Source organism: Podarcis pityusensis (assembly GCF_964106645.2).
Source record: "Podarcis pityusensis genome assembly, chromosome: 6".
NCBI classification, from domain to species: Eukaryota; Metazoa; Chordata; class Lepidosauria; order Squamata; family Lacertidae; genus Podarcis; species Podarcis pityusensis.
This window is the reverse complement of record NC_138030.1, coordinates 73,426,601-73,447,698: the sequence shown is the minus strand read 5'-3', so window position 1 is coordinate 73,447,698 and position 21,098 is coordinate 73,426,601. Positions and strand designations below refer to the sequence as shown.

At 42.6% G+C, this 21,098-nt stretch overlaps 1 protein-coding gene across 2 annotated transcripts in view; it reads right to left on the bottom strand.

Annotated features, from left to right (window-relative positions):
* Positions 1–3,118: 3,118 nt before the first annotated feature.
* Positions 3,119–21,098, bottom strand: part of RPAP2 (RNA polymerase II associated protein 2) — a 50,699-nt gene continuing 32,719 nt past the window's right edge. Inside the window, exons 12-13 of one of the 2 annotated variants that reach the window (XM_081008658.1) lie at positions 5,195–5,344; positions 3,119–4,272 (exon numbers count right to left, since the gene is read on the bottom strand). In XM_081008658.1, the coding sequence (XP_080864784.1) occupies position 4,272; positions 5,195–5,344 (151 nt within the window). In that variant the 3' untranslated portion in view covers positions 3,119–4,271. The remainder of the gene's footprint in view (positions 4,273–5,194; positions 5,345–21,098) is intronic. The other variant, XM_081008657.1, reaches the window with a different exon arrangement.

Below are 21,098 nucleotides of genomic sequence, written 5' to 3'. Positions count from 1 at the left end.
TCTTGGAAGAGGTGTACCAGTTGCTCTTCCCAGAGATGTTCCCCTGGCACCCATATTATAAGTTTTTCAGCATCAGATGAATACGTTTCTCTTCTCCCAAGTTATTAAACATCCAATGCTTTCCAGTTTTCAAACTATTTTTTGCCTTCCCTTGCTAGTTTTGAACGGCTCCCTGCCCATTTCATGCTGCCATGTGGTTCAAAGCTCGCTTTTATTTTGTGCTGCTGGTGCCTTCATGTGCGGACAGTTTTTAGGGCCGTTGATTGTTTTTGTACTTTGTCCATTTTAAATGGTGAGTCACCTGGAAGATTTGGGCTGTACAGAAGTGTACCAAAACAGGGCTGAATCCATCCAGCCCTCATTTGCAAAAATGATTTCTGCTCTCACAAGGGAAATTTCCCCTCCTTCCCTCCAGCACCCCCAGAAGGAGGATTCCCCCCTCCTGGAGGAAAGGTGTGGGTGTGTGCATGCAAGGCACATGTGGGCTGGTGGGAGGAAAGGGAGGGGACATTCTGTTGCAAGAGTGAAAATTGTTCCGCTCACGCAGCGGCTCAGTTGGAGTCCAGCCCAGCTCATCTGCAGGCATGCTAGCGTGTGTCTGTCTGTGAGCGATGCATCCCCACATCGGGAATGGGCACAATTCTCCCCAGCTGCTTCATTCAAGAGGCTACTGCTACGGCTATCTAGAGAGATGCATTTTGGGAGAGAGGTTTAGTTAAGTTCTCCCCGCGACTATTCTGAGAGAATCAGTGCAGCTTTTAGTGTTGTCAGCAGGAGGGTTGGGTTGGAAAGCTCTGCTTCATCTTGGTTCATGGAAAGGTCAGAGCACAGCCGCAGCTGAAGGAACAGACAGAGGGGAACCACAAATCTCTATTATTGTTATTATTATTATTATTATTACAATAATAATAGAAACGATAAATTCTGAAACCAACAAAATATAAAAGTTAAAACTAAAATAAAGTGCACCAATTATACATATATGCATAAGTCTGCAATACAGTCGTACCTTGGTTCTTGAATGCCTTGGTACTTATATGTTTTGGCTCCTGAAAGCCGAAAACCCAGAAGTGAGGTTTACAAATGTTTACTGGAAGCCAAACGTCCAACGCGGCTTCTGCAGCTTCCGATTGAGTGCTGTAAGCTCCTGCAGCCAATCAGAAGCTGTGCCTTGGTTTCCAAACGGTTCCGTGAGTCGAACTGACTCCAGGAGCAGATTAAGTTTGACAACCAAGGTACTACTGTACTTGCTTAGGTTTATTCTAGATTTTCTGAGTGGCTTCCAAGTGCTTCACTCAGGATGACCCAGCCTCCGCCATTTTTGCTGACTTCATCTGAACAGCCTCGTTGGAAGGAAATCCCCATCCCAATTAACTCCCCCTTTTCTTTACACAACTCTTGTACATCTCTTTGCACCTATAACTGTCCTCCTCCCGCCATTTGTTTCTTCTCACCCTTTTTCTGTTACCACCCAATTTCTTCTTCTTTTGCATGTTCTTCATTCGAGCCTACCTTCCTTACAAAAGACGTGGCAAACTGAGATGGGAACTAGGGAAAGAAAAGTGGGCGGAATCGGAGAACATTTTTTTGGTCTTGTGCCCAGTGCTATTTTTTCTAGAAAAATAGGTTATGGTGGCAATGGCGTCCACCTGAGAGGTGCCAGAAATGGGTTCTGGTGAATTCCGGCTGGAAAAAAATACCCATAGTACCTTAATCAAAGGAAAAAGTCAAGATAGCTCCGTTAACAGAGCTGAAAATGATAAAAATTAGCATTGGAATGGGGTTATTTGTCTGCAAACCTTTTTGAAGTTAAAAAGCAGTCCTTGAACAGTCATACCTTGGTTTCCGAACAGCTTTGTTCTCTAACGTTTTGGCTCCCTAATGCCACAAACCTGGAAGTGACTGTTCTGGTTTGCGAGCTATTTTTGGAAGCCAAACAGACTTCTGGAATGGATTCTGTTAGACTTCCAAGGTACAACTGTACTCATAACCCCTGACCCTATGTGGAGGTCCTGGGATCTCTAACCAAGTTTCAGCACCTTCATCAAACTGTGACTACCTGAATTCCTGGGAGGGGGCAAGGGAGCCAGGAAAAGTTGGTAAAAAAAAAAAAAGTTATAAAATTAGAGAGCTGATTCTCCCGAAGATCTATACTTTAAGCATGAGGATTCTCCATGTTCTGCCTATACCCAATGGCAGCACTTCCTACTTAGAAATAAGATCACCTATGCTAGACAATCTCATCTTTATAGTAAATGGGACTTTGTCCCCCAAAGTAAAAAATGTGCATCTTTCACCTGGCTCAATTTGCCTTCTGAATAATAGGACTGTAAAGGAAAATAGCACCGTGACCGACTCCACCTTATGAGCAAAGGGAGGGAAAACAAAGCCCGTATCCCCCTCCCCCACCAAAAAAATCCACCAAACGTGCCGGAGATGGAAAAGGGCAGTCAAGTTAAGAGTTCCAGCAATTAACAAGTTGAAATTGGGTGTGTGTGTGTTAAATGGATTTATTATTCAGATACAAATACATCCTCTTAAAAGATTACAAGACTAACACTTTTTTTAAAAAATGTAAGCTCAAATGGTTGGAGAAGACTAAGCACTGAGCCCAAAATAAACCTGTAAAAATCATGCTGCTAAGCTGACAGGAAATGTAAAAATAAAGACCTGGTGAAAAGAAAGGGCTTGGGAGTTGACAAAAACAACAATATTATTTTGCTCTTTTATAGATCCTGCCCAGCGCACTCAGCTCAGACCCCCTTCTGTGGATGCCCCTCAAAACACATTTGGAAGGAGCAGGATTGTGCTGGCAAAGTAGGCTGCCAAGCAACTGACCTAACTGCAGATACTGTAAAGGCAATACGCTACGTGGAACATAATTGTGGAAAGGAACGGGCGCTCTCTGGTTTCTGAAGATGCAATCAGGGATTTTGTAATGCAATCTTAAAAGCTGAGGATGGAAACCTCCACAGTACAATACCATCGTAGAGCAAAACGAAGTCTGATAGGGTGCTTGGTGAGAAAGTACTCCAATAAATAAAATGAGAGGAGAAGAACCATGGATCTTCACTGGAACTCCTTGAAAGAAAGGTGGGATAGAAATCAAACAATCAAGTAAATAAGCAAAATAAGCACTTTATTAAGAAGTTCCATATCATAATAACCATAGGATGTTATATTATTTTGTGACTACTGCAATGACAATTCAGATTATGTTTCTTTGATATACTTTACTAAGGCACTTCTTTCGGGGGGGGGGGGGGGATCAAAGAATTGCACCTTAGATTTGCTTTAACTTTTCAGAAATGCTGAATGACACAATTTCCTTAGGAAGTTAATGGCACACGGCCACACACACAAAATGTTGGTGTTCCATTATAGTGATGAAGAACCTTTTGCTCTACAAATGTTGGTGGACTACAACTCCCATAATCCCTGAACAAAGGACATGATGGCTGTGGCTAATAGAAGCTGAAGTCCAGTAGGATCTGGACAGCCACCCCTCCATTAGGGCAACTTGATGAAAATAGTGAAAGACCAGGAAAGATGATCTGTCTCAGTGTCCAAATCTTAGCATAGCCCACTTATCTGAAGAAATGAGAAAGATGAAAAATATTCATCATACAAGAGCTTCAGTTTGGCTTGATGTATTCAATGGTTGTGTTAAATTCAATGGTGAATTACAGAGGTTTTATTTTTGTTGTTTTCCCCATTTGGTGTACTTAATTTAATTTGTTTGGCAGTGTCACTTCACATCTTGATCCAATTTCAGCATAGAAAAAGAAGCGCATGATGGTCAACTTATTCTGCAGATAAAAGAACAAAGAAAAGTTCCATTGATATCATGAAAGCATCATTATCAAACCTACTGTATTACAGTTTCATTTTCAGTGATATTCTTAATCCGGTGAATGCCATCTGATTCAGTGGCATTTGATATGAACTCTAAAATATAAAAATCCCTCTTAATCTGTAATGTCCCAAAAGTATCAAGCCCTAACTGTGTGAAATAGTTCATCTATACATGGAAACAGAGAACAGTAAATAAATACTGAATTATGTTAAATGATAACAATGTCCAAGGGCAGAGAAAGACATCTTCTGAGAGGGAGATCTGAACTTGCAAGCTGCTGTCAGGATGCTGAAGAAAAGTTAACAGCTGGTGCTCCCATGAAGATGGAGCTGTGATGTTGGAGAGGCCAAAAATAAGCCATACTGGGGCAGGCCAGGAGAGGAACATCAAAGGCCTCCCTTTCCTCTGTCATGCCTCTGGAATGAGGGAGAAATTACACAAATCATTTGTTTCCCTTCAATTGGAATCTACCAGAGGGAAACTACATATAGGCTTGTGGTGCTAACCTACTTCCCTCAGTGTCAGTGGAAAGAGCCGTTTGCAAAAATAAATAAGTGTGTGTGTATATGTGTGTGCTCAGTTTGGGTTTTTTGCAATCTTGCCTTCCTGCCAAATCAGCTTTTTGTGGCCTGAATATGTACATACTTGGGCCCTATCAATCTTGCTTCATGCATCTTCTGTTTTAAAACCTTTTTATCACCTCGCTCCTGTCCTCTCAATCTCCTCTGGCTTGTCCACATCCTTCCTACAATGTGGTAACATGTAACTGAACGGAATGCTTTGGCTGGGGCCAAACAAGCACTGACCGGAGTGATGCTCTGCCTTAAATTGAAGGCTTTTGCTAACTCATCCCAAAGTGGTGTTTATTAAATGTTTTTAGTGATCACACAAGGTTAAAGAGACAAATGGAACCATCTTGATAAGCAATAATCTTATCTTTCGGTCCCAGTCATTTCCACGTCAACTCCTCCTCTCTCACCCCTCCAATGCAACCGGCGTGCTTATATTTTTAATGACACTGGGTGGAATCCAACTGAGATCTTTGTGCTTATGGAAGGGTTTTGGATCCTTCAAACACTTACAGAAGAGCAGGGGGAGGAAGGTTTTGGGGTGTGTGTGTGTTTTTTTTTTTGTTTTGTCTGCCAATTTGCTCTTCGTACTGCAAGCCTGAATACAACCTTCTACCCTGCTCTGGATGTTCCCTCCATGGAGCAAAAATCACCTCTATCCCTCCATTAGCAAAAGTATCCCCTTCTGTCATCACATGGAGCCACTGGATTCCACTCATAGACAAGATGAAGTTGTGGCAGATGGGGCACGAATGAAAGAAGAACTTACCAGTATGGAAGACTATCGCTTCTGAATATTCTTGTTAAACTTTCAAAATCTTCATTTTTGAAGTGTAATTCTTCAAGCAAAGTAGCCAGGAACTGCGAATATCCTTGGCTGTGCTGGGAACTTGCAAAGATGGGAATGTTTTGTGACAACCTGAAACACGATGTTGAATATTTAAAAATATACATATTTACAGTTCCGAATAGGGTGTGAGAGAGGGGAGAAAACAGTCCCTTTCATATAACCCAGAGGAAACTGTAATAAAGTCCAGTAATTATTAAACATCAAATACAGTGGTACCTCAGGTTACATACGCTTCAGGTTACATACACTTCAGGTTACAGACTCTGCTAACCCGGAAATAGTGCTTCAGGTTAAGCACTTTGCTTCAGGATGAGGACAGAAATCGTACTCCGGCGGCGCGGCAGCAGCAGCAGGAGGCCCCATTAGCTAAAGTGGTGCTTCAGGTTAAGAACAGTTTCAGGTTAAGTATGGACCTCTGGAATGAATTAAGTACTTAACCTGAGGTACAACTGTATATCCCTTGCCAAATACAATTACTAAATCAGCAGAAGCACATCCAAGGGGAATTCCTGACACAAGTCAGTGCAACCACACATAATGCTTCAGGACTATTCATTAGGATATGATATTTGACACCAAAGTCCCAATACAGAAGAGTCATGCAACCTTTTGCGCTTAGGAAGTCATGGGCAATAATTGTGGACAGTGGACCCAGATAACACACAAGGATATGCATCTTTGCATCTGTCTTCACCGCAGAAGACACAGGGCTGATACTTGTGCCTGAACTGATTCTTCCATGAAGGGAGCCTGATGAATGACAAGTATTTGTGACAAGTTCAAGGTCTTATTGACCGGCAAGGGTCTGGAGAGTATCTGTTGAAGAGTTCTTAGAACTCAAATGTGAAATTGCTGAAGTTCCATCAAAAACATACAACTTGTCACTAAAATCGGCCTCTGTATCATAGGATTTGAAAGTGGTCACTGTAACAAAGAAGGGATTGGGTGGTGGTCAGAATTTATAGGCCAGTTAGGTTGGATGGCCATTGGTCATGGATGCTTTAGTTGAGATTTCTGCATAATGGAGTTGAACTAGATGAAGCTCACGGTCCCTTCCAACTCTTCAATTCTACGATTCTATAAGCTGTGTGTGTGTTTGTTTGTTTTGATAAATATACTGAACTTGCCTTGTTACATTTCATGATTTCTACAAAACACCAGGAAACTTCCCCACAGAACAGAGGCCTTTCAGATGGTTATTTAATTTAACTTTACCCACTGCCCGTGGGCACATAAAATATGGATAAAATAACTCTCGGAAAAGGCAGATCAATGGGGAGAGAGCGAGAGGCAATCAGAGCAGTGCATTTTCTTCGCTGTGCCTTGGCTCCTTGAAGCATCCGAAATCAGGCTTTGGAAGAGCCACAGCAAGAAGCAACGGTCAGACCAACAGATAAGCAGCTCAAGTTATCATTTTATGAAGCTCAGAATGACGAGAAGAAAATCTTGTTACTATTTTAAAAGATCCACCGCTGATTTCCTCCCTTAACAGCACTGTACGTGTGTGTGGCTTTTTTTTTTAAAAAAGGTGTTGAACTCAGGAGGTAAAATGTCAGTCCGTAAGAAGAAAAACCAGTCTGTCACATGTGAACACAGAACGGTAAAGCTGCCAGCAGGTTAAGGGTTTCCATCATTTCATATGCACCTCAATTCTAAAGTTTAAAAAATCCCAACACAACAGCAATTGGACTAACAGCACCCCGAGTGATCAGAGGCATTTGCAATGCTTTGTCCATGAAGCCACTTTCGCAGACCCTGAAGGTTCAGAGCAGCCCTCCAAAACTTTCCCCCTTCCCTAACTAGTAGCTTTTTGATTCAGCAGCAAGCTTTGCCCATGTTGGCAGAGACCACAGCACCAAAGGGAAGTGGTTTTGAAACTGTGTTTGAGGGAACTCGGGGGGTTCTTCAGAAGCTTGGCAGGAATTTCTCAACTGGGAGATCAGCAATGGATAAGCTTACTTGGAAGAACGAGGCTGGCATAGAGCTTAAGAATGTTGGACTGAGTGGGTGGGACCCAAGTTGAAATCCACAAAGCTTACTGGGTGACCCTGGCCCACTCAAAGGCAGCCACACCTACCTCACAAGCTGGTTGTGAGGATAACATGGGGGTGGGAAGAAAACCATGTACAGTGGCTTAAGCCCTTGAATGAAAGGTAGGAAATCGGGGATAGGGAACCTTTTTTCAGACTGAGGGCCACATTCACTACTGGTTAACCTTCTGGGGGCCATATGAAAGTGACAGGCAGGGCCAGAGGCAAAAGCAGACGGTGCAGTGGGTGTAAATATTGCCACTGCCTGCTAGGCTACTTTCTAGACACACTAGGGCACCTCTCTCTATCTGTCATGGGCTGGCTGGATGCAGAGGAGTGGTGGGAGGCACCAGCTGGGGAACCCCCAGGGGACCCCCAAGGGGAGAAGACTCAGAGCCAGGGGATTGCTAGCAGGACAACGATGAGTGGTCAGAAGTATCAGAGGGAACAGACTGGGAGGAGGGGGGGTGTTGGAAGCTGAAGAGGCAACAGGGTTTAGTGAGCAGGAAGAGGCTGTGGCAGACAGCAGTCCAGAATCAGTGGCAGAGGCAGAGAAAAAGGGGGCCAAGAGGTAGCAATGAGTCAGGCTGGTGAGGAAGCCAGGGGGTCTCCCCCTCCTGCTGTGATAAGCTCCCCTTCCCCTGGTCCCCCAGAACCTGAAGAGGTATGAAGAGGGCAGAGCAGAGACAGGCAAGACAAAAGAGCCTCAGATTGCTTGGGAAGGAACCAGGGGAAGAGGAGCCTTAGGGAGCTGTGGGAAAGCGGGGACCTTCAGTCCTTGCAACTGCCTCATAGGGGCAAGTTCTGCCAGAAAGAGTTGCTGTGCTCCCTAGGCCTGGCCTCCTGAGCTGCCTGGTTTCTTTGAATAAAGAGCTCCCTGAAGCCGTGTGAGTTATTGCTGATCTGCTCCGGATACCTGCCCTGACACTGTCCTCCGTCCAGGCAAGTAAGAAGCCATGTAAAAATTCAAGGACACATTCCGGCAAAAAAATAATTGGGGTGTGAAGTTGAGTCAGTGAGGAATGTGGCCTGGGCAGAACAGTTGTGGCTGAGGAGGCAGTGTAGACCAGGCAAAGTCCTGAAACCTATACAGAGAGGCCAGTTTTGGTCACTGGACCTGAGGCGGCCCCCTCTACTGAATCCCCACTGTAATGTGCAGTCATAGAGGATTCATGGGAACGCCCTAGGGCACACCTTCAGTTCACGTGAGGCCAAGGGGCAGCTCATCATCAAGAACTGAGTGCAGAATTCTCTGCAACATGCCAATGCTAAAGCCCCACCCCCCGGGGGCTGCTATAGGGCAGTGGGGGCAGAAAGCTAACTGAGCTAGCATGTTGCAACCTTGGCTTTAAGAAATGTCTCTCCCTTTCCCTTTGCAATCATCTAACTCCCCCACCCCACTCCACAATTACTTCTAAGTAGTAAGGCAATAATTCAAGGTTTGCCTATAGGCGGCCACCTACGCAGAGAAACCAAGTGCTGGGTTTGCACTAAAGAACAAAAAATGTACCATGCATCAGATCACAGACGAGAAAGCAGTGCAGCCTTGATACCCTTCCATCCAGCATATGGCAAATAGGCCTTGGTAAAGCTAAGAAAAAGCTAGAGTGTCAAGAGTACATCCAAACGACAGACCCCTATTAAGCTGCCTACTCCACAGATGCTACACAAGAAAAAGCTGAGTGAAAACTCATGTTAAGACAAGCAGCAGCACCGGGCTACTATTAAGCAAGCTATTAAGCGACAGCTGGTTAACATGAACAGCATTTGCAATTCTCCCTCTTCCCTAACAAAATGCAGAAATGATAAATCCCTAGCTTTTTATAAAATACTTTCCCTGTAAGCAGAATCTGCCAGTGCGGTAATAATATGCACTCAAGTACTCTAGTATTAGAATATTTTAATTCTCCCCCCCCCCCTTTTTAAACCTGAAAGTAAATCTTGTAGACGTTTTGCAGCGAAGGTTATTTTCACTAACACCGATGTACCAGACTACATCTGTGCAGAATTGAATGCACATTGCTCAGTCTAACCCACAGATTATATTGCAATTACTGGATTTGTCCTAATATAATAAAAGCAGCTGATATACGTACAGTGAAGTATGCCCTGTTGATCAGCAAAGGATGTCCCAGGTAAATGTGTATAGGACTGTAGCCTTCCCCAAGACAGGACTACAGTGACAGTAGCATAGGATGAAAATCACAGACACATTGCCCCTTGTCCACTCCTGCAGTACTGCCAGAAGGCAAGCCACAGTTCAACTTAGTGTTACAATAAGTGAGGGCTCAGTGGGACTTAATCCTAGGTAAGATAGCTCAGTTGGTTAGAGCATGGCGCTGGTAATGCCCAGATTGCAGGTTTGATCCCCGTATGGGACAGCTGCATATTCCTGCATTGCAGGCAGTTGGACTACTACAACTCTACAATTCTATTATTCAAAGTATGAGAAAGATCCAGAATGTGGCAGCTAGACTTGTGACTGGCAGTGGCTGCCGGGTCCATATAACACTGGTCATAATGGATTTTCACTGGCTCCCAGGATGTTTCTGAGCACAATTCAAAGTGCTGGTGCTGACCTTTAAAGCCCTAAACAGTCTCGGCCCTGTATACCTGAAGGAGCGTCTGTCTCCACCCCCATTGTTCAGCCCATACACTGAGGTCCAGCATTGAGGGCCTTCTGGTGGTTACCTCACTGTGAGAAGTGAAGTTGCAGGGAATCAGGCAGAGGGCCTTCTGGGTAGTATCGCCCTCCTGTAGAACACCCTCCCATCAGATGTCAAGGAGATAAAGAATGACACAATTTTTAGAAGACACCTGAAGGCAGCTCTGTATTGGGAAGTTTTTGACGTTTGACGTTTTATTATGTTTTTTATATTCTGCTGGAAGCCACCCAGAGTGGCTAGGGAAGCCTAGCCAGATGGGTGGGGTACTACTACTACTAATATCATCATCATCATCATTACTGCTGCCATGTAGCACAATCTTATATCATTTTCTTCAGGTGCAAGTCCAAATAAATTCAAGAAAACACAGGTGCAGGTAGGACTGCAAGCAGGAGTGTCTCGTCCAGTGGGGTGGAAATACTAAGTGAACTTCCTGGCAAGTGGGTCACTGTTCACTGTTCCTCAGAGGTGGCAGGGAGGTCCTTGCCGTGCAAACGCGCCAGCCTAGTCTATCCTGCGCAACGTACTGACCTTTCCTCCTGCCTCGCCAGCTCCTCCCCAGTAAACCACAGAGACCCACTTGCTGGGAAGCTAGTATACGGCTTTGCCCCATCCAATGAGCCGCTACAGACAGCTCTAGCAATCCTACAATGCCAGGCTAGTTAGTAAATTTCATGGCTTTGTTTTTTCAAAGCTAAATATTTAATGGAATGTGATTATACAGAAAACGTCTCCCCGAGCGCAAGGCATGATGTATCAGTGCGCACTTACAATAAAATAATTCAGTGTAGCCCTTAACGCATACACAGACAAAAAACAACAGTCCTACAGTCCATGTTCTGCTGCCTCGGGAGCTTCAATAAATCATTTGCCCAACAACAGTTAAGCAATATGACGGGGGAAGATTTCTTAAGAACTGCTTACTTAAAATGCACATTCCGCATCTGAAATCTGACATCGTGACATTCATTAGAAGCGTCCCAAGGAGCAGAGTGAAACATAAACCCCAAATGACCCATCGCGCCTTGACTTAATCATGTTAAAAGGTTGTCATGAAAAAGATCCTGCGTCTTGTTTAATGTTTAAGAGTTCTGCTTTTTCCATGGCACCCCTGAGCCACAGGTGGAGGAGAGACTGGATGTTCAGATAAAAGTCATTTGGGCTGCTCCCAGCGCCATTCCTGAGATCTTCCATGAGTGACAGTCTCAAAATGCCACTATTATATCAATGATATAGACCTGCTTGGAATACTGTGTACCGCTTTGGGGGCAACAACCCCTGGAAAAAGGATATTACAGAACCAGGAAAATGGCAACTAAAATGATTGAGGGGTTGAAATGCTTTCACAATATGGAAAGCAGGAGTGCTTAGGCTTTTGGAGCCAAACTTGAGTGTGATTCTAACCAAGTCCAGTCTAAAGTAAGCCTTACTGATTTCAAGGCGGTTTACTCCCAAGTAAGTGGGATTAGAAGTGAAGCCTAAGGCTGAAATCCGGTAGCTTTTATCCAAAGTAGCACCAAGATTCTTGTTCAATTAGCGCAAAGATTTACCCTTGCGCAGCCGAACTTAGCAGAGTGACGGGAATAGAGCAGACATAGAGTCCAGAGAGAGAAAAGAAACTAAGAATACTTTTCAGAGGTAAACGAGATCACATTTGATAATGAGGAGAAATAAAACAGAGAGGTTCTTCCTCCAAAATAATGTTTGAAAAGTGCGGTGGTGTGAGGCTCACCCACTTTTGGCAGCATTCTGGGACTTCTACAGTGCACGTAAATTGATGCTCCAGCCATTCGGATCTATGTAGGGTTTGCTCCTTAGCTTTTTTCTTCTCCCGAAGATATTCCACAAGGCAGTGGAAGTTTGGGATCAGAGTTTCCTTTCTCCCAAATGGGCTCCCTTCCCATGTTGACAAGCCCCAGCTGCCCCTCACTTCCCTCTACAGCACGTGCAGAAAACGCCTTCTTGACCGTTGGACTATTTGTCTCATCTGCTCAATCTGCCAGAGCCTGTCTTTGCATGTTGGGAAAGGTTTGAGACCCATTGGTTAAAGACATCACTTGTATGGAAGAGACATCACCCCCCCCAACATTTATAAAGTGCCCTCCATTTAGGCAATACCCAAGCAGTGTTCCGAAATAGAATATAAAACCTAATACAGATAAAAAGTCAGCATAAAAACTTGAAAATAACTTTTATAAAAAAACCCAGGAGCTTTTTTATTAGGAATTGGAGGTACTAATATCCCAAAAGAGCAGAAAAGACTTTTTATGTATGCGACAACAGCCGCACAGATGCTACTAGCCCAGAGACGAAAAGAATACAAAGTCCCTACCAGAGAGGAATGGCAAACCAAGCTGTTGGAATATGTCAAACTGGCAAAACTGACCAGAAAGCTCAGGAACCAAGAAGATTTCAATAAAGAATGGGGGGAAATTATAATTTATCTAGGAGACCATTGTAAGCAGATGAAAACATTAGCAGGATTCTAATAACACTTGCAATGTAGCAAATATCATGGACAATATGGAGAGATATAAAATATGGATTATGAAACAATATGCAGTTGAAAAGGTTGACAATAGGACTCATGGAGGAGAGGGTGGGAAGTCTGGAGATTCAAAGAAATCTCTAAATATGGATATGTATTTTGTATTGTTATAATTCAACACTTATTATTTCAAATTATATATTATTTCAAAACCAAAAAAACCCCCAAAAACTTGAAAACCAGAAAGTGTTTAAAACCACAGAAACAAAACTGATTGATTTGAGAAAGCGTGGGAGAAAAGAAATGTCTTCAACAAACGTCAAAAATAGCAGAATGCCGGACGTTGCTTCACTTTTGAGGCAAGAGAATTCCAGAGAACTGGTGCTAAAACACTTAAAAGACTTTCGCCGCAGGGACATGTGGCAGCATTAGCAGGTCTTCTTCCACACACACCTCTGAGTGACCAGGGTGGGATGGAAGGGGAAAGGCAGCTTCTCAGATCCTGCCCAGATGCATATAGGGCTTTATAACCCAGTAGGAAAACCCTGAATCTAGCTCGGTAGCAAATTGGCAACCAGCGTAGCACTTTCAACGAAGGTGTTGCACGCTGTTGATAGACTGTCCCGTAGGTTGCCCCAGTGAGAATCTGTCCCAGAGGCTGGCACTGACAATTGGAATATACAGTGCACAACCAGCTAATACCAACTGTGTCAGCCGTAGAATTTTTATTGGAAACGTTCTGCCTAATTCTGCTCTGCTTTCTCATTTCTCCGCACAAAGTTCAGCTACTTTTTCTTTGCCCTTTCAGTTGCCAACTACATGCAGGTCAAGACGCATTGCAAAAGGTTGTGGGGTTTTTTTGCAGCTTGAGCCTCATTCTGAGAAACTGTTCAGTTTTCAGAAAGCTCCCTCAGAATAGGAACCTGCTAGGTTAATAGATTTCTCTATAGCTATATATGGAAGCTTTGAGCTCCTTACTTGTTGCACAGATCTTCTGGCAGATCTTCTGACCATTTCAGCTTCTGAATTTCCCTTTTGTTTTTGACTGGTTCTGCGCAGAGCTATGTGTGCCCATTGAAATAAACGGGTTTGTGTAACTAACTTTGCACAGCAATGCAGGCTCCCGTCTCCCTTTGGCCGATTAACATTATATGTAATTTTATTTTTTTATTTTATTTTATTTTTATTAAAGATTTTGTTGATTTACAAAAGTGTGTGCAATGTATTATACGTCATTTTAAATGTGTGCGGTGTGTGTGTTTATTGGTTTGCTTTTGTTTCATTACGTATTTTGTGTTCTCATTTTGTACTTTTATGTTGTGAACGGCCCTGTGATCTTTGGATGAAGGGTGGTATGCAAATCTAATAAAATAAATGAATAAAGAAATACATGTAAAGTGTGTCGAATGGACTTCCATTAATGCTGGATATCTGTTTGACTTAAATTGTTAATTAGTTCTGAATATTCTGATTCTGAGAATATTGTGGTGAGAGGATCCCAACCCATCTTTAGCTAATCTTCACAGCCCTGTGGCTGATATTCTAAAGAAATCTGCAATCAGAAGAGTAAGCCGGGTCCTAAAACATTTATATCTTAGGTCTCAAAAAGGTAAAGGATGAAGGTACGAGATGTGCCTCTGTGAAGAGGGAATCCCGTAGCTTGGGGGCAAGGTAAAGCCATTTCCAAAACTCCAGAATGTGGTTATAGATTTATTTTATGCCCTTTATGCCTCCCTCCCTTTCCCAGCCTCTTACATACTTAGTGTGCATGTGCCACACATTCTCACACACATTCCAGCACATTAAAGTCCATGACTTTTGCTAAACCAGCCCTGGTATTCTGAGTGTTTCAGCATCAGAGCAAAGAAGGGGTTTCTATTGCTGGCTAGGCTACTATGAGATTGGGCTCTAATCTGTATTTTGGGGGTATTCATGATCTCTAGAACTTGCAGAGTCCTTGAAAACCGCTAGTAAAGCATATCATGAGATGTTAAAAATATTTCATCATGTAATTGGTTTATTTGGTTGATCAGTCACAGATAACTGCATGAATGACATTATTTATTTCAGCGCAGACTCTTGTGATTTACATTAATCTACGCAATCTGGCGCCTTGAAAGCGATGAAAGGGCCTATTGTAATGTTATTCTGACCTCCTTGTCTACCATCATAGCCTTCTTTCCTGAATGAAGTTTTCTGATTCAAATGCCCATAGCTCGTTAATTTCCTTTATCTAATTGTATTTGAAGCGATGTGCTATGTAGAATCCTACTGTGGCAGCTACTGACCACGGTAATCTGTGCATTCACTCAGAATGGATCCACATGATTGTATCATGACCTGACTTAACCATTCACTGTTCGGTGGGCCTGAGCGAAGGGCAGCTTTCCTTACCCCAGTGCAGGGTAAATGCAACCCATGGTACTGACATCTTGCAAGCGGTTTGTTCCCCTTTATGAAATTTTAAAGCTCTGTTCCAGGAGAGGCCCAGAAGGTGGCCACAGGAGAGCAGACATTTTTGTGTGCTGGGCTCCCCATTTGTGGAATGCTCTCCCCAAGGAGCCTTTCCTTCTGCCTTCATTGCGTATCTTTAGGTGCCAGTCCAAAACACCGTTTTATTAGCCAAAGGCCTGGCAGATGAGCTATCTGTGGCCTTTTGAACTGCTTGTGGTGGTTAATATATGAAATGGAAGAATGTATAATAGATGAAATGTGTGATGTAATAGGAGGAATATGTATTCGGTGAAAAATGTGCTATTATGAAGTATAACAACAACAACAACAACAACAACAGTGTGGATTGCTCCATGGGGAAACTGATTTTCTTCCGAGTGGACACGGCTTAAAATTGCGCTGTAAGAAAGAACAAAAGAATTTCTCTCTCTCTCTCTCTCTCTCTCACACACACACACACAAATGCTCCATGTAATCAGTTTCCCCATGGAGTGATCCACACTGCTGGAGAACATGTGTGCATATTGCAACCACATTAATAGGACTACCATCCTGCCAGTTCAGAGCTCTTTACTACTTTGTTAGTGAGTACATCAAAGTGGTGAAAGGTTAACTCATTCACATGATTCTGTGTATGGATCAAGATAAATGGGAATCAAACCTGTGGCGAATCTGCCAAATGCCGTATCCCAGATTTGAAGCGGAGCTTTCACACATCAGAAGGGTGCCATCATTACTTGTATTAGAAAATTGCAAAAACAACCATATAAAATAAACCAAATAAAATTATAATTAAAACTTACGAGTTTTTCTAATATGAAACCTCCTTAATCCAGAAGTTTCTATGTATATAAAGAAAAGGAGATGTAACAAAACTGTTAATTCCCAGGATTCTTTGGGGGAAGCCATGACTGTGTAAAGTGTTTTAATATTGCTTTAAATGTATAGTGTAGAAGTAGCATCAGTAAAGATATTCACTGGTATAGTTTATTTAAATATGAACCAGGTCCAGATAATCAATTACTTAAGATTAATTAATTCTGTCTGAGGAAGGAAAGAACCTTTCCTAGATTCCAATTAGTGCCTCCTACAGTCCTTGAAGTCAGATTAGCAAAAAATATCATACAACATATCATTCTGCCACTGTGGTTTCATTGAGGGGAAGGATCTCCCTCATTATCTGTTTAATTATTTTCTGACATAAGGCACTGGAAGGAAATACTGATCTGCTTTTTTTAAAAAAAGTGGTACCCTGATTTAAAAAAAAATCACATTAAGTTACTGGATAAGTCTGATTTTATCAGTTATCTCAATTTTATTTTTGTACGTTACATGAAGGCAAACAGTTACCAATAAAACTAAATCTTGAAAATGGCTTGATGGAAATCAAAATCTAGTTAAATAGCGGGCTCAGCTGGATTTGAGAATCATGTCATTTGACGGGTTTTCACTGATTTACGCTTACTTCTGTTCTACTTCTCATCGTGTTTATTGTATTATGTCTTACACACACACCCCAGCCATATTCCAATGTTTCTGTTGCGTTGCTTAAAATCTTCACATTTGGATCGACCGATTGCCAATTATTACTGCCTCTTTCGGACATTTTTGTTATCGGGAGCTAAGTTTTAAAAGTCTTCCCTTGTAACTTGCATTTAAGTTTTAAATGCAAGCTCGACAAAACACACATTGTGGCAGGGAGAATCGTGTTAAAAGCAAAAAAAAAAAAAAAAAAAAAAAAAGAACCCAGGTGCCTCTAGAGTGAAGATTTTCCATTAGAATGCATGAATATTTGATGGCTGGTCTTGAATGGGAGCATCTAGCTTACCAACATCCACATGCAGCATGTTTAAGGGCAGACCCAGCGCAAGGTTTTCACGCCATTTGAAATTCCCGATCAAGCCAATTTTATCGGAACAAAAGTAATCCAAGGCTGCAGTCCTAATCCCTCCATGTTGATAGCTGGTGTGCTTGAGGATGCTCAGTAGGCCCCTCTCTGCTAGCCTGTTAACCTACAAACAGGTCGCTCTTTGCTGGTAGCCAGCAAAAATAGGGTGTTCGGGGGGCAGGGTGTCTGAGGTCTTAGATCCAAGAGATCTAAATCCATAGGCCTCCTAGCTAGGCTGCACACATTGCAAAAATATAAATTACACCCCCACCCCCCCCCCACCTTCCACCCTTTCAGATGCAATGTTCACTCTGCTGCTCTGGTTCTCTCTGGCCCCATTTAAGATTGCTCTGCAAAACTTTTATTTTTAATAGTAAATATTTACACTAGATGTTTTAATACTGGCCTATGAATAGCAGAGGAAGGGGGAAAGCCTGTGCCAATTTTCACCCCAAAATGCACACACATTTTACCAACAGGGCAGGCTTGCATTTACTTCGATGAATCATAAGAACAGATTGGCCTACATTTTGATTTCCATATTTGACATCTGCTTTAACAGATACTGAATCCTCTTAAAGAACAAAGGCTACTTGGAGTCCAGTTTTAAGTGCCACCCAAAGCTCCTTTACTTACAGCGAAGATGAATTTTGCAGATCAAGTGCTGCCTATGTTTTATTTAAAATTTCATTCGGGTATGCTGATGGGTTCACAGCCTGGCGTTGACGCAAGTTCTTTTATTCTTTGATGGGAAACAAAACTAAATGATTCATTCGTGTGTGTGTGTCTGTGTGTGTTTTGTACACTTACAGGCAATACACTTGAATCAATGCTGCAAAAAAACAACAACCACCCCAACGCACAAACGCTTTCAACCCATCATCGTGCAAGTACTGAAGTTCAACCAAATGTTAACTTAGCTGACTGCTCCCACTGCTGGCAGGCTCACCTCTTGCAGCCCAGCCGAGCCCTGATTTAATCACAATAATGGTTGGCTATTTTCAGAAAAGCATGAAAGCAAAAGCACGGCGGGGGGGGGGAGAGATGGTTTCACTTTTCACTTCTGATATGCAAGCCCGGTATTGATATTGCTCACAGCTGAAGGGACGAAAAGCTGTTCCCTTGCATTAAACAGAGCAACTGGGTCTCTCTAACTCGATAAAGCTGTTTATATGGTCTGGTTCTTTCTAGTTTGATGCTTGCAGGCTTTCCACAGGCAGAATCTATTCCTGCGTTGCAAGGGGTTGGACTAGATGACCCACGGGGTCCCTTCCAACTCTATAATTCTATGATTTAGCTTCCCACGGTGAGAACATGACGTTGGAGTATGTGGGCTTTTAGCCTGATCCAACAGGTCTCTTCTTATGTTAAGACCAGCTTTCTCTCAAAGTAACTCACTTGCCAACGGCTTCTCGCGTGTAGAAATCCCCTTCATTAATCCAGACAGGAAGGAAGTGGAACTTGATCAGTAGGACACCGATACAGCAACAGGGTTATTTATGTATGCCACTACACCGTCCCGTGTATTGTTAGCCCCAAAATGGAAATCGAGCGGAGTTTCAACCAAAGAAGAATGGCAACTTAAACTGATGGAATATGCACAGCTTGCGGATCCAACTTATAGAATAAGAGAAGAATAACATTCGTTTAAAGAAGATTGGAAAATGTTTATTGACGAAATGGGGGGAAATTGTGTACGCTTGAAAACGTTGGCAGCATTAAGATAAATTCAACAGTGTAAATAAGTTTTGATGGAAGTAATAATGGAATACTGGATGGCTTAGTTTATATAAAATATGCAGGGATTTATGCTTTGCAAAATGAACCATAGAAAAAGAAGAAGGGTATTTGATATTTTAAGGTTGTTTAAATGAATTTTCTAAATGGTAAAACAGGAAATTTAATAAAAATTAGAGAGAGAGAGAGAGAGAGAGAGAGAGAGAGACTGGGCTTTAGCTGCTATAAAGTGGAACAGCAAAAGTTTTGCCCAGAGCCAGTGTTTGAAATCTGCAAATCAGCTCCACTGGCTGTCGCTCCATTTCCAGGCTCAATTTAAAGTGCTGGTCATTACCTATAAACACACCTCTACAGTTCAGGACTCAGGAGCATAGGAAGATACCTTCTACTGAGTCAGATCATTGGCCAGCTGATTCCTGACTGTCTATGCTGGCTGAAAGCAGCTTTGCGGGGTTTTAGACAGCAAGTCTTTTCCAGACTCACCTGGAGATGCCAGGGATTGAACCTGCAGCCTTCTGCATACAAAGAAACAGAATTAAAGGTCTGTCTCCCCCCCCCCCCACTGTCCAAGCTACACCTGGCCATTTCTCCTGCAAGAGAAAGGCAACCCTTTTGTGTCTGTCAGCTGCTGGCTATCACAGATAACAAACGCAAAGAGCTTACTTCAAAGATGTCGTATCAATGGAGCATTATAATAAAATCCTTTCATCAATAGACAAATGGGGGGGTATATTTATACAGAAGAACTTCCTTATACTGTTAAGGGTATGGAGAATCAGTATAGCGAGGCAACAATCTGCACAAGGCACATAAAGAACTAGGGCTGGAGGAGAAATTTGGATTGCTCTGTATTTTAATGCGATTTGTCCTTCCCAAAACAATACATGAACCAAACTGCAGCTATCTTTTGCAATGCACACTTCTCCAGCTTTTGTGATCCAACCAACCAATGTCCATATTAGCAAAAACAAGCATACAAAATCCATTATATTAGGAGAAATTGTTTGCAAAAATGTGTATGTGAGGAAAACGGCACACTGAAAGACTGCTGATTTTTCGGGAGGGCATATATATATATATATATATATATATATATATATATGCTGAAATGTGGGGAAACGAGCAAAAAATAAAAACTGACCAATTTGTCCATCCTTAATTTTTTTTTTAAAGAACCTCGCAGAACAACTAACCTGCTTGCAAGCTAGGAATTGCCAACTTGAAAAGTCATTAGTGTTTATTAGATATACGATTCTATTACTCATGTTTTAAAGAGAAGGCAATCTTTCTATTATGTGAATGTGGTAAAGGTAAAGGGACCCCTGACCATTAGGTCCAGTTGTGGCCGACTCTGGGGTTGCAGCGCTTATCTCGCTTTATTGGCCGAGGGAGCCAGTGTACAGCTTCCAGGTCATGTGGGCAGCATAACTAAGCCACTTCTGGCGAACCAAAGCAGCACACGGAAACGCCGTTTACGGTACCTATTTATCTACTTGCACTTTTGACGTGCTTTCGAACTGCTAGGTTAGCAGGAAGTGAATGTGGTAGGAGATATAAATCATTACCTGTGCAGCTAACAAATGAAACTGAACAGCGTCAAATGTGGGGCAGAGGACAGAGTCTCAGATCAAACAGACCCAAATTCAATATCCTTGTTCAGCCACTGAAGCTCAGTGACCTTAAGCAGCCTTCCCCAACCTGGTGACCCCCAGATGTTTTGGGACATCACTCCCATCAGTCCCAGCCAGTTTTGCCACTGGTCAATGATGGTGAGAGTTGCACACTGCCACCTGCAAGACGCCAAGCCAGGGAAATCTTAAGTTATTCATTGTTGCAGAAGCAATAGGTTATGGGATGTGAGGGAGCCAGGCCACCACCTTGGGTACTCTTGTGCAGAAAGGCGGGAGATATATTTAAAAAGGGGGGTGGAGTTCAACCTAGCCTACCTTACAGGGCTTTTGTGAAACAAAGGGGAGGGAAGGGAACAGACTCTGTAACAGAGAAAAAAGCTGTTTCTTGGGTCTCAGTAACCATGGTGCAAAATTTGTTTATGACATCTTTGAGACGTGACCAAATGCATAGAGAACAGGCAAAGAGATGAACAGGTTTCCAAAATATTTAGCAGATATGAAAGACAGCGGATTTTTTTATAAAAAAACACAGACTCATAAATCTCTAGAATGCATAAAAAATAAAAATGCATCACAAAGAAGCCATGCACCACTTTATAGTACTTTACAAAATGCTTATGGAAAAACTTAGGGAAATACGGATTCAGATGCAAAGGGAGAAGCAGATGGAAGAATGCCAGAATAATCCACTTAGGTAAACATATCATCAATACAAGACTCTATGAATTTACTCACCTGCACCCAGTTACTATGGAAACTACAACCATAAAACTGATCATACCTTCGTTTTAAACTTTCTAAAACAATAATCTGCTTATCTTCGTTTCAAGCCAACAAGCAAAGCCAAACACCTGGAATAAGGCAGCTGAATAAAGAGATGACTTTGGGGGCTGCGGGAAGGGGGGAACCTTGCAGCCTCCTTGCGCAAG